Source organism: Mustela nivalis, assembly GCF_964662115.1.
Source record: "Mustela nivalis genome assembly, chromosome: 4".
NCBI lineage: Eukaryota > Metazoa > Chordata > Mammalia > Carnivora > Mustelidae > Mustela > Mustela nivalis.
The window spans coordinates 953,664-966,643 of record NC_139023.1 but is presented as its reverse complement, the minus strand read 5'-3'; the positions used below and the strand labels follow the sequence as shown (position 1 = coordinate 966,643).

Genomic DNA, 12,980 nt, shown 5'->3' with positions numbered 1-12,980 from the left:
GGCAGGCAGAGAGGGGAAAGCAGGCTCTCAGCCAGGCGCCCCTCAAATAATAAATAATCCTAAAAAAAATTTACTTACATACCTCTAACTCTTGCCTGACCCAATAGACCAAAATCTCAAAGGTCAGCAGCAGAGAAAGAAAGTTAAGTAGCAGTTTACTAATGAGGCAGGTTAGAGAAATCTGTTCTTCCTGGGGTCAAAAGAACAATATTCGGGACCTATAATCGGGAGTGACACCTAGTCCAGTAAGTAATTTGGGTGCAAATAGGCTTTTAAGGATACAAAGTCAAGCATGTATATTTTAAAAGATTTTGAAGATAAAATTAACGCGAATCAAAGAAAACCAAGTAAATTGTAGCATGATTGTATATGCATTGAATTGGTAGTTTTCTTCCAAATGTTTATTTCTGTAAAATCTCCCTTTATTTTCTATAGATAGCCTGCGTAAAGTTCTCTTTTAAGCAGACTTTCAGGGATTATTTATTGAGGGGACGAAGTCACTGTGATTGTTGTGTATTTCAGAGCAGACGAGGAGAGACAAAGGGTCAGGTCGCAAGTGTATTTGTAACGTTGATCTTTCCTCGCCCTGTGTACAGCTTGTTGACGGGCACTTTGATACCAAGATCGGACACAAAGTGGAGAGTGAGAGTTACCGAAAGATTGCAAGCAGCATCGGGTGCGCCACCAACAACATCCTGTTTCTGACAGACGTCACCCTGGGTGAGTAATCCCACCCCTTCTGTTGTAAACTCGCGGGTGGGCGCCGAACCTTGCCCTGCACACATGCGGCCTCTGTGAAGGAGGTTGGTGGGGAGCCTTGAAAAATGGAACGGGCTTCTAAAAAGAAGCGGTGGACCAGCCGATCCATGTTTCTCTCCATTTTCCCATCCTGGCGTTTGTGTGTGGGCAGGTGGCACTGGGAAGACTAGATCTTCTCGCTGTCGCTCTGTCCACGGCCCCCCACCTATCCTCCGTACACACGAACACACAGACGAGCTGGCAGAACAACGAAGGACAGTTTCAGGGGTGTCCCTGGTAGGCGCTTGCAGGCAAGGGTGTGAGGGTAGGTGCGTGGTTAGACAGCGACGTAAAGTTGCCGTGGACCTGAGCACGTGTATCTAACAGCAGTGATGGGAGCTAAAAGCCAAAAAAGAAGCAAAAAGCTACAGGGAGGGAGAATTCCCTTTTCCTCTTTGTTCTGGTTGACGAGCATGGCCCCTCCGTGAGCACGAGCCTCCTCTCTGCCTTCCCTCAGGTGATCTCAGTCCCCAGACACCCCTGTGCTCGGAGCCTCTGGTTGCGCTTGATTCACTGCTGAAAGGCAGACCTGTTGCCCCGGCGGGGCCCTCTTTGTCACATATGGTGCTGTGGCTCACGCACTGTTGCTGTAAGGACTGAATGCGGGTGGCAGCCTATGCTCGACTCTGTTGGTAATTTAAGTGAGTTCAAGAGCACTTTTGACTGGATGTAAAACAGCCACTCCAGCTCTTGTGTGAGAATGTACACGCTCTAGAGGATTCCAGCAGGAAATCAGGAGGAAGCCGGCAGCAGCAGGCGAAGAGGTAGTGGGTGCTGGTGGACTGCACCGCTTCTCCTCGGAAGGCGTCTGCTGGTGCGGCTTTCCCACACCCCCCCGGGCTGCGGCCGCGGCCGGCTCGCTCATGGCCCTCGGAGTTCACGCATCTCCCGGGGCCTGTTTGTGGTGCGTTCATAATCACGCTGGTATTTGAGGGCCCTCCTTTATGTTTGTGTTCCTCCTGCTAGTGGGCTTGTGCGTGGCCGCTTCCGTCTGCCCCAGAGCAGGACTTGGTGGGCCGCGCAGCTGCTGTGACACACGACGTCTGGGTCCGCCGGCTGGGGAAGGGCGCTTAGGCAAAGAGACTGAGGGCTCGGGGCGCTCTTGCCTGGTTGGCTCCATGTGACTCCTGGCCCCCCCGGAGCCTGTAGGCCGTCTCCCTCTCCCTGGTCCTTCCTGTCGTGTGGAACTAGAGTCGCCCCTACCCACCGGGACTTTCAGAGATAGGGCCCAAAGGCAAATCCAAGCTGCTGACGGACATACCTTACCAGAGGTGGAGTGTCTGAACTGGGATCTTGCTGTGCTGCTGACCTTTGACCTTTTGGTCTGTGTCGGGCAAGAGTTAGAGGCGTATAAGCAAATACTAAGTTGCTAAGTGGTTTTTTTTTTTTTTTTTAAAGATTTTATTTATTTATTTGTAAGAGAGAGAGAGAGAGCGCGAGTACAGGCAGACAGAGTGGCAGGCAGAGTCAGAGGGAGAAGCAGGCTCCCTGCGGAGCAAGGAGCCTGATGTGGGACTCGATCCCAGGATGCTGGGATCATGACCTGAGCCGAAGGCAGCTGCTTAACCAACTGAGCCACCCAGGCATCCCGCTAAGTGGTTTTTTTAAAAAAATTTTTAACCAGCATAGAGATGATGTAATGCCTTCAAAAAGTGGTAATAATGTTTTCTGGAGAAAGAAAGTCTTAATTTTACTTGGCATACAGTAGACATTCAGTGAGTGTTAAATTTCAGGCCTTGGTCAGTATAGACTGAAAGCTTTGATCCAGATAGATGGTACCAGATCACGCCACTTGTTTTCTTGAGTTTTGAAAACTCAGCAGATTGCGCGTCTTACATGTCCTGGCTTGGGTCCAGAGTCCAAGGGTTTCTACAAGACTTGTCTCAGTTTTCTGCCTCCGGAAGAACTTTATATTTACTTTCGGGCTGCACTGAAGGAGAGGAACAGACAGAAGGACGCATGGACACGCTGCTTCAGGGTTCCCTGTGTAACTAGGTAGCTAGGCCACGTAGATGTACCATGGCCAAGCGTCAGCCTTGGCAAAGCCATTTCACTGGGCCCCTACCCTGCCCTGTTAATATTTGCCTGTCTTATTCCTCTACAGAAACTTTTGCCAATTCAAAGCTATGATATACCCTCCCTTGTGAATGGCTTTTGGGGACTTAGAGAGGTGGGGTGAGGGGATTGCTTTAGAGAGGTTCGGGGTGTGAAACACAGCAGTCCCCGTGACGAAGGATAATTAGAAGACCTTTTACTGTGTTTTCTTCCTTATGGAAAGGAGCTAGGCCTTGCTCTGCTGAGGCTAGCTGCTTTAATCTGTGAATTGCTTTTTTATCATCATCCATATGGAAGGGGCTGCTAGAGATGCAGATCCGTGGTTTGGCGTCTGTTGAATTTCCTAGCACCCTGGAAGAGAAGTTTACGCAGGCTTGGAGTTAGAGAACTGCTCTGTGGCTGGTGCTCCTGGCATGTCAGCCTGTCCCGAGTATTCTGGCACTGAACGTGTTGTGATCCCCAGGTCTTCTCCCCATTCCTCACCTTTTGGCTACCGTTAATAATTACAGTCCCTTCTCTAGTAAGGTCGTGTACAGGTTCTTCATATTCTTGTCTTGAGCCACATTTTTTTCCTAGTTCTTATCATAGTACATCTATAATTTTAATATCCTCCTCTTTTCACTTAAGCTGTTCCCTTGGGCTGCAGTCCCAGAAACTATTCTTAACTTTAGCAAATAGAGATAATCCCCAAATTGGTCTTGAAACAAAACTGGCTTTCTCCAAGGTCTCTGCACGGAGGTTTTGTTCTCGTCCCTCCTCCTCTGCCAGCTCCACCCCCATCTAAGGCAGTAGGGCCAGAACGGGGCTCGTGTGTAGCTCGGATGGGAGCAGGCAGCTGGCTGCTGGCCTTGTTCTTTCCTGTCACTTCCGATCCTCTGTTGGGTACCACATGCCCAGGCTCCGTTGCCAAGGCAGAATGGAAGACTAAGTTGATACCCCAAGTAACATCCAAGTATGAAAGAGAGACCCGAAAGACATTTTCCTCTCGGAGGAAAGGAGGGAGGCCCAGGGTTTTAAGTCAATATCATGCCAGTAGGGCAAATAGATGCTTAGGGACAGTTGCCCAGGGATGGTCTCGGTAAGAGGCTGAATGTGCCGTGGCCACTAGCGAGTGTCGGGTCCCATGTGGACCGCTATGGCTCGCAGTTGGGATCATGGGTTGCTAGTCAAGGGAAAGCTGTGTTTGCGGCAGTCGGCTGGGGACTAGGGATGAGAAGAATAGCGCCTGCACAGTTTGCTCGGAGGAGGGGATTTCCTCATGAAGAGGGGATGGTTTAGCACTTTGTTTGCTCTGGGAAGGTGACAGCCTTTCACAGGACGGGAAGCTAGACACTTGAGGTTGGTAGGTGGAAGAGAGCTCTGCCCCACTTCCTTTCTCTGGGAACTTCTAATCTCTCTTGGCACGGCTGCCCTTACCCCATGTGGATGGTGCGACTGTTTTCCAAAGGTCAGGAAGCCACTGAGGTTTCTTACTACACCAGATCTGAACTCCACACAGCGTGTTCTTTGCCAGTTTCGCTCTGTTCAAATATGCTGCATTTGACCCACGTCCTGTCTCCCACACTCACTCGCTCCATTCTTCCAATATTTATACGTGTATTTTGTCTGCCCAGAATGCCTCCTCTCTTGGCAGTTTTGTTTCCTCAAAACTTCTGGTCAAAACTTACCTTCTGTGCTGAGAAGTCATGTGTTAAATTGCAGATTCTAATTCAGTGTTCCATATTGGGGAGTTGAGATTCTGCTTTTTTTTTTTTTTTTTTTTAATTTTTTTAAAAGATTTTTTATTTATTTGACAGAGAGATCACAAGCAGGCAGAGAGGCAGGCAGAGAGAGGGGGAAGCAGGCTCCCCGCTGAGCAGAGGGCCCAATGCGGGGCTCGATCCCAGGACCCTGAGATCATGACCTGAGCCGAAGGCAGAGGCTTAAGCCACTGAGCCACCCAGGCACCCCTTTTTAAAAATTTTTTAAAAAGATTTTATTTATTCAGAGAGGGAATGAGCGAGTGGGGGAGGGGCAGAGGGAGAGAGAATCCCCAGCCGCCCCCCACCACTGAATGCGGAGACTGATGCCCAGCTCAATGCCATGACCCTGAGATCATGACCCGAACAGAAATCAAGAGTTGGATGCTTACCCAACTGAGCACCCCCTCTCCAGGAGCCCCAGAGATGCTGTGTTTCTTAACAAGCTTTCAGGCGATTCCCGCACCTCAGGTCCGTAGGTCACATTTGGAATAGTATTGCTATGGAGCAGAAGTTGACAGGTTGTTCTCTGAAGGGCCAGATGGTGTTTTTTAGGCTTTGCAGGCCCTCCGGTCTCTGTCACAACTCTTAAACCCTGTCCTCTTAGTGGAAAAGCAGCCATACAAAATATACAAATGAATGGCCCTGACTGTTCTAATAAAACTTTATTTACAAAAGCTCATGGCAGGTTATGATTTGCTCTCCTGTGTTCTAGAGCACAGACTTTCAGACCTCAGCTCTGCCACTCACTGGCTTGCCTCTAGCATGGGGGTAGTAATACTAACTACCTCAGGGTTGTTGTGGAGATTTAAATGAGAATGGGAGCTTCCTGAGGGCAGGAGCTTTGTTTTGTTCACACATATCTGTTCCGAAAAGGGTACCTGGCCCATAGTAGGTGCCAAACAATACCAGGTGTTGCTGTTCTCTTCCACATGGAAGCAGACTGGAGAGAGGAGTATGGCCCAAGGTGTATTAGAGATCTCCCCTGCTGTACCTAGCTTACCTAGTCTCCTTTGACTTGTCCTGTTTTTCCTTTACACACCATGCAATCACTGATCATAAGGTGCTCATAGTTTAATGCGAAGAGAGACAACAGGTAATAACGTGTCAATTCATACAATGTTGGTAGAGCCAAACACGAAGCCTTAGAGGAGCACGTGGGTTGTTCTAAGACATGTGGCGCAATGGTTCTTGAAGGTAAGATCGTTGAGCTGAATTTTCAAGAGTAGAAATTTGCCAGGCAAAAAAGATGAGCAGGCGGGTCTGGGGGTAGGACATATTTGGGCTCCTGATGTGACAGCAGGAATTTTGGCCTGATCGGGTCATGGACTTCCATTTGTCCCATTGGTGTTTGTCCATTTGTCCCTAACTGGTACTATGACCAACAGTTTGACCTTTGGGAAACACTCAGTTTTCTGTAGGACTGAGGCAGTGAGTGGAGGAACGTCGTGGTCAGAACATAGCTCTTTGCTTCTGCACTCATAACCACTTAAAGCTCAGAAGTCTGGGATACACAATACACCATACACAAGGACACGGAAGTCTAGACCACTCTAGTCTGTCAGGCACAATCATGTATTTTTAAACATTTTTTATTGTGGAAGCATCACATTTACATGGAGGAATGATGTGCTCAGTCCCCAGTGTGCCCGTCTTCTAGCTTCAGCAGTGATCAGATCAGGGCCCAGCTTGGGGGCGTCCTCCCCCACACGCCCCTGGTTCCTTTGAAGCAAACCTCAGACATCACCTGTCATATTTCTGACACGGACTTTGACTTTCCTAGAGGCCAGCGCTGCCGAGGAAGCAGATGTGCACGTCGCTGTGGTGGTGAGACCCGGCAATGCGGGGCTGACAGACGACGAGAAGACTTACTACAGCCTCATCACATCCTTCAGCGAACTGTACCTGCCCTCCTCAGCCTAGTGCAGGAGCCGGAGGGAACACCAGCCTGTCCTCACAGACTTCTCCCTGTAGTCTAGTTTTATTCTAATGGTCAAAGTAACTAACTTAAAAATCCATATATATATACACATAGGTATGCAAGTGTATACATGCATACATTTAAATTGCCTTCCACAGGCAAATAAGTGAAAAAAAAATCTCTGTTCAGTGAAAAGGAAACTTATTTATAAAGATGCTTTCTGTGTAGAAATTGTTTGAAACCACAAATCTAACCCTTACTGAGGGCAAAATGTAGCTGATAGAAGAATTACCGCAGTGCAGATCACATGTGTCATGTTTATCGAGTCCTGTATCAATGTGGAAAGGTAGGTTTGAGAAGTTATTTAGAAGCCTTGTTATTTTAAAAAGCTACAAGTATTTCACCTACTTCTTCCCAATAATAATTCTTCTCCTTTTAAATTATGAGTTAAAAGATTGTGACAGCTGAATTTCAAAATATTAGCCTCCCTCTGTACAGAATAAAAAGCCATTTATTTCTGCTCTAAAAGAGAGCAAAATTGGGAGAGGAAACTCATTTGAATCTTGAAGTTGCATGCAAACATCTATTACTGAAGAAACTTGAGCTCATCATTGTGGCATCCCCAGCAGCGGTTGCCTTACCAATGAAAAAAGTGCATTGTTAACAGCTAAAATAGGAATGTGACTCCCTAATGTTTAACAAAATAGTCCTAATCCTGCCAATTGTCATCATCGTAGATCGTATAGTTGCCTTTCTAACTACTTCTTAGCAGAGTTTGAGAATATATGTTGCAGTTTACTATTGAAAAGCAAAAGGTTTACTGAAATCATTCCTCAAGATCCTTCTAGAAGAGCCCTAATAATGTAATATTTTCCTCTGAAATGGATATGAAGAGTGTAAATTTTATAACAGCATTATTTATCCTGGTTCAATTCTAGTGGGATGTCATGTCAACTTCATGCTGTGATTAATAAAAACATTTTCTTCTTCACTCAGTTTTATGTAGGTTCCCGAACCATACCACCTATTGCCATAAACAAAAGACAAACTGAAGAGAGATTGAGAAAATAAGAGCTTTATTTTAGTTTTTGCCTTAATTTTGTGTGTGGATGTGTGTGTGTGTGTGTGTGGATGTGTGTGTGTGAGAGAGAGAGAGAATGCAATGCCAGTGAAAAGGCATTGACTTTTAGTTGAGTTATGTATACACATATGATCTCATTGGTTATTATTTCATTTGGATAGTAAGCACTCATGAGTGGGGTTTCTTAGATTTTTGAGAGTCTTACGTTTGATTTATATAAAATAATGCTTGAAGGAAGATGTTTTCTTAATTAATCAAGAAAAGCTAAAATTAATCCTGGAGGAATAATTTGGGGGATGCTTTGAATATGAAAAAGTATTACATATTTGAGAGGACAGGGAATATAAAAGGCTTTATTTGATAGTTTTTGTCTCCTAGTAACTAAGAAGTCTGAGGACTATGAAAATTTGGAAGGGTAGTAAAAGGCAAATGAGGAAGTAAATCTTGGAAGTCACAGTAATTTATGAATGGTAAAGCCACAAATGACAATAAAGAGATGAACTTCTTATAGTTTTCAAAAAAGCTCATGAGAAGATGATAGAAAAGGTGTCTCTTAATGCCAGTAAAGGAATAACTGGTAACGTAAGGAAGAAATGAGAAAAGATTACGCACCAGAGTCTAGATTAGAAAGGAATTGGGGTGCTTGGGTGGCTCAGTTAAGCATTCGACTCTTGGTTTCAGCTCAGGTCCTGATCTCACTCAAGGTTGTGAGATTGAGCCCCGCTTTGGGCTCCATACTGGAGCCTACTTGAAAAGAAGGAATTAAAGGAAAGGGAGGGTGCTCTGTATGTAAGCCAAAAGAAAATTGGGGTGGAGGTGTTGCAGTCTGTTGGGGCCGCTCTGACAAAATCCCAGAGACCTGGGTGGTTTATAATTAACAAAATTTGTATTTCTCATGGTTCTGGAGGCTAGGAAGTCTGAGATCATAGTGCTGGCAAGTTCACTGTCTGGTGAGAGCCCATTTCCTCACAGACCACAGTCTTCTTTCTGTAACCTCACATAGTGGAAAGGGCAAAGGGGCATTCTTTGGGCTACTTTTATAAGGAAGCTACTCTGGGGGGCTTGACTGGTTCAGTTGGTAGAGCATGCAACGCTTGATCTTGGGGGTAGTGAGTACGAGCCCCAATGTTGGCCCATAGAGATCACTTAAAAAATAAATGTGTGTGTGTGTGTGTGTGTTGCTAATTCCATTTATGAGGGTTCCACCAAAGGCCCTACCTCCAAATACCATTGCCTTGGGGGTTAGGTTTCAACAAATGGATTTTGAGGGGGACAAGACATTCAGTTTACAGCAAGGGATGTTTCCTATCCAGGATGAAAAAGGCAGCAGAAAAACTTATTAGGGGGGAGGGGAAAAGGGAGAGGGAGACCCCTATAAGGGCTCAATCTCACAATCCCGAGATCATGACCTGAGCCAAAAATGGTCCATGACCTGGACCATTAATCTGCTAATACCCAGGTGCCCCAAGACTAATGTATTTTGGGTAGTTGAGAATAGATTCAGGAATAAAGAGAACGTCCGCCATCAGATTCAGTTTGTCAAAGTGGGAGGTGAAAGGAAGGGAAAAAGAAGTTGAGTGGAATATTTCTTAGACCCTAAAAACTCATTCACAAATGTTATGGAAAAAGATCTTAGGTATGAAGTAGACTGGTCATGAGGAAGGAAAAATGCCTAGAAAGCAAGAAGGGAGCTCGGTGGTGAATCCACAGAAATTCATGGTCCTTAGTAAGGGAAGGAGGAAAGATCTCACCTCTGGAATTTTCAAAAAGAGATCAAAGTTATTACATTTTCTCAGCATTTTGTTTGCAGAGAATTCTAGGGGAGAAAGTCCTTAAGACTGTGGCCTTTTTTATTCCTGTATGTTAACGCACATCTTCTACCTCAGTTCTGCTCTTTCTCACCATGGCACTGATTTGGATCGAAGCCCAAACTGATTTATTTTTATTTATTTGACGGAGAGAGAGGGATCACAAGTAGGCAGAGAGAGGGGGGTTGCGGGGAACCCGATGCGGGGCTCGATCCTAGGACGCTGCGACCATGACTTGAGCCAAAGGCAAGAGGCTTAAGCCACTGAGCCCCCCCCCCCTGCGCCCCAAAAGGTTTTATTTTTTTAAAGATTTTATTTATTTATTTGACAGACAGAGATCACAAGTAGGCAGAGAAGCAGGCAGAGAGACAGGGGGAAGCAGGCTTCCCGCTGAGCAAGGAGCCCGATGCGGGGCTCGATCCCAGAACTCTGGGATCATGACCTGAGCCGAAGGCAGAGGCTTTAACCCGCTGAGCCACCCAGGTGCCCCCCAAAAGGTTATATTTTTAAGTAATCTCAGCAGTCCGTGTGGGGCTCAAAGTCCCAACCCCGGAGAGCGGGCCGCGAGCCCCACCGACGGGATGAGCCAGGCGCCCCCAGCCCGCAGACTGGTTCCTGGGAAGGGAAGCGTCAGAGGCCGTCGCTCATGTCATCAGCGTTTCTGGGGTATCGGGGCTTCCTGCTTGGCCTCCTGGGAGACCGGCCTTAGTTGCGACCCCGAACTGACCCCCGAACTGACGGCCACTTAGAGCTGCACGAGGGGCGGCTGAGGGCCGCCGGCGGACCGCGGAGACAGGCGCGCGGCCGGCCACGCCCGGCAGATGGCGCTGCTCCTCCAGGGACCTTCCCCGCTGCGAGGCGGCCGCGCCCAGCAGGTGGCGCCGGGCGGCGGCTGAGGAGAGAAGTGAGCGGGTCGGCGGCCGGCGACTGAGGCGCGGGATCCCGCGGTCGGGCCGGACGGCAGGGACCGCCCACCCAGCCTCCTCCTCGCTTTTACCCCTTCAGTCACGTCGGCAAACAGCACTCGAGACCGTGCTTTCCGGTCGCCGGTTTCCCGCGGCCTCGCGAAAAAGGATCTTCAGGGTCTTGAAATTCCCGCCAGAGCGCGAAGGCCGAACAGTTGGTCCCGCACCACGTAAGCCCAGACGGCACCGTGTCCCCGTCTTTCCCCCACTCTTTATGAAGAACTGTCCGTTCGCGCGAACGCGCCGGAGCAGCGCACAGGAGCCCAGCCCCTCGCCCTCGCCCTCGCCCAGGCCGGTCCCTCGCGCGTGCACGCGGGGGGGGCGCGTGCACGCGGGGGCGCGTGCGGGAACCAAGCACGAGGCGTGTCCGCGCGCGCGTGCGCGGTGGGGGGCGGGGGGACGCCCAGGGGAACGTGCGCGAACTGCCGGCGTCTGTTCTATTTGCGGCACGTGGGCTGGGCCGGGTTTGCGGTGAGGGGTGACCGTCCTGTCCTACCCCGGGTGCCTGCGACCTTGGCGGGGGAGCCAGGGAACAACAGCAAAGCCACGGGACGCGGCCAAAGAAGACGAGGCGGCGACCCGGGCGGCGACCCGGCGGCGGGCAGGGGCCGGCGGCCGAGCTGGCGGTGGTCTGGGCGAGACCCGGGCGGCGACCCGGCGGCCGAGCTGGCGGTGGTCTGGGCCTCGCGGGCGGGAACCAGGAGGGGCGGCGGAGCCCGGTGAGCAGAGCCTGACGCCGCTTCCGGCTCCGGGGGGTCGCGCCGGGGTCGCGCCGGGCGGCGGCCCTCGGGTGGGTGGAGGGCGGCCCTCGGGTGGGTGGAGGGCGGCCCTCGGGTGGGTGGAGGGCGGCCTCTGGCTCCGGCGTGCGGCGAGCACAGGCTGAGGGACGCGGAGGCTCAAGGTCCGTCCGTTTTCTCTTCGGAGCAGCGACTCGGCAGGGCCCGGGACTCGGCCCGACGCATCTCCGCCCCCGTCTCTTCTCTGCTTCCGCGGGCCGCGCACCCGGTTTGCTCTCGGCGACTTCTTCCAGGGCAAGGTTAAGTTTTGCTGCGAGGTCTTCCCTCGGGCCGCGCAGTGACCGCGGGAGGTCGGCCCCGGCCCCGCCCTCACGCAGCCGCGGGTCTGGGATCCCGAGCGCTCGTGCCCGTCTCTCCGGCTGCGCGCTCGCTCGGCTGCCCCGACGGCGTCCGCGGCCGCTGGTGGCGGCAGAGCCTGGTGTTTCGCTGTGCGAACCTCCCAGCTTTCCTTCGGCCGATGGACTTCTCCGTGAACGTGCTTGTCCGGCTGCGATCTTGGAAAACGTGTCGAGACCTGTCCTGCGGCCCGACGGCGGCCGGCCCTGGAGCGTGGCCGCGCGCTGCAGAGAAGTGCGGCGGCGCTGCTGTCGCGGAGCGCTCTGGGGGGTCGGTTGAGGCCTGGCCGGCTGGGCCTGCCGCGAGCCTGTGGCCCGTTAGGGTCCCCTTCCGAAGTACTGGGGACTAGGACTTCAACCTCTCTTTTCGGGGTGACCGTTCAAGTCCGAGCCTTTCCAAGCCCTTTCCTGCCGGAGCGTGGCATCCCCCACTCTCTGCTCTCCAGCCTTTCAGGGTGGCGGGTGTCCGCCCCGGCCCGCACCCACCGCTCCAGGAAGCCGGGGCGGACACCTCTGCGCTCGGGTGTTTGCGACACTGCCCGAGGGTAGCCCCTGGGCACCGGCAGCGTTCTGAGTCACTGAGCCAAGGTAAACCCTTGGAGCCGGTCCCCCAAGGAGCCAGCGGACAGGCGGCTATGGAGGCACTGGGGTCCTCGCCCCCCCAAGTAGAATTCGCCCACGGGGAAGCCCTCCCCTCCCGCGTGACTGTCCGGACTTGAGCGAGGTTGTTGGGGCTGCGGTCCTAATGCACTCGGACTGACGCCTGTGTGCGAGGACGAGACCCCCAGCAGGGACCCTCCCCAAGAACCACATCAGCCGCACCGTGTTCTGGACTTCGCAGCCTCCAGAAGGGAGAAAGCAAATTTCTGTTGTTTAAAACCCCGTTCGTGGTCTTTTGTCGTAGCAGCCCAGCCCGATGGGTGGGCAGTTCAGAAGCGCCACTCCTAGCGACCGAGGCCCGTTTCTCCCTCTGGTCTCTTTCCGGCCCCAGAAACACCGGCTGCTACTGTCAAGGCCGCCACTGAGCTGGGGCCTGGCGTGGGACCAAGATAAGCTAAAAGACCGCAAAGCTCTCTGTTTGCACCGAGTCGGCCAGATTTTCTTGAGTCCGCTTCCCCCGCTTGCCGCGAGCTCTTACTTAGTTCCCAGAGTTCTGGGAGAGTTGTGTTTGGGGGGTTTTGCCAGTGTTGTATGTGTTGGTGTCTCAGAGGGAAGGACTGGGGTGTTCCTCACTCACCCATTTTCACTGCTCTCTTCCCACCTGTTCTCTTCACCCCAGGACTTTGACACTCCTCCCACCGAGGGGCCCTCTGGGGTTTCCCGCCTTGAGCCCGCGTCGGGAGGTTGCTTGTGAGTGCTCCAACAAGAAGGACAAGAGAAGTTTCTCTGACTCTCCGGCTGGGTGATAGAAAGGCTACTGCGCCATATCCTTTTTGCAGGAGTTGGGGTTAGAATACTTGCTCTGGGGAAGCCGGCTCCCA

At 51.4% G+C, this 12,980-nt stretch overlaps 1 protein-coding gene across 2 annotated transcripts in view; it reads left to right on the top strand.

The window, feature by feature from the left end:
• The window catches only part of ENOPH1 (enolase-phosphatase 1), a gene marked incomplete at its 5' end in the record, with an annotated part of 33,100 nt that extends 25,596 nt beyond the window's left edge, over positions 1-7,504 (top strand). For both annotated transcript variants that reach the window (XR_014310560.1, XM_082726502.1), the window contains 2 exons: positions 597-720; positions 6,376-7,504. Coding sequence is in view for 1 of the 2 variants with exons in the window: in XM_082726502.1 (XP_082582628.1) it covers positions 597-720; positions 6,376-6,515 (264 nt within the window). The remainder of the gene's footprint in view (positions 1-596; positions 721-6,375) is intronic.
• Between the last annotated feature and the right edge of the window lie 5,476 nt (positions 7,505-12,980).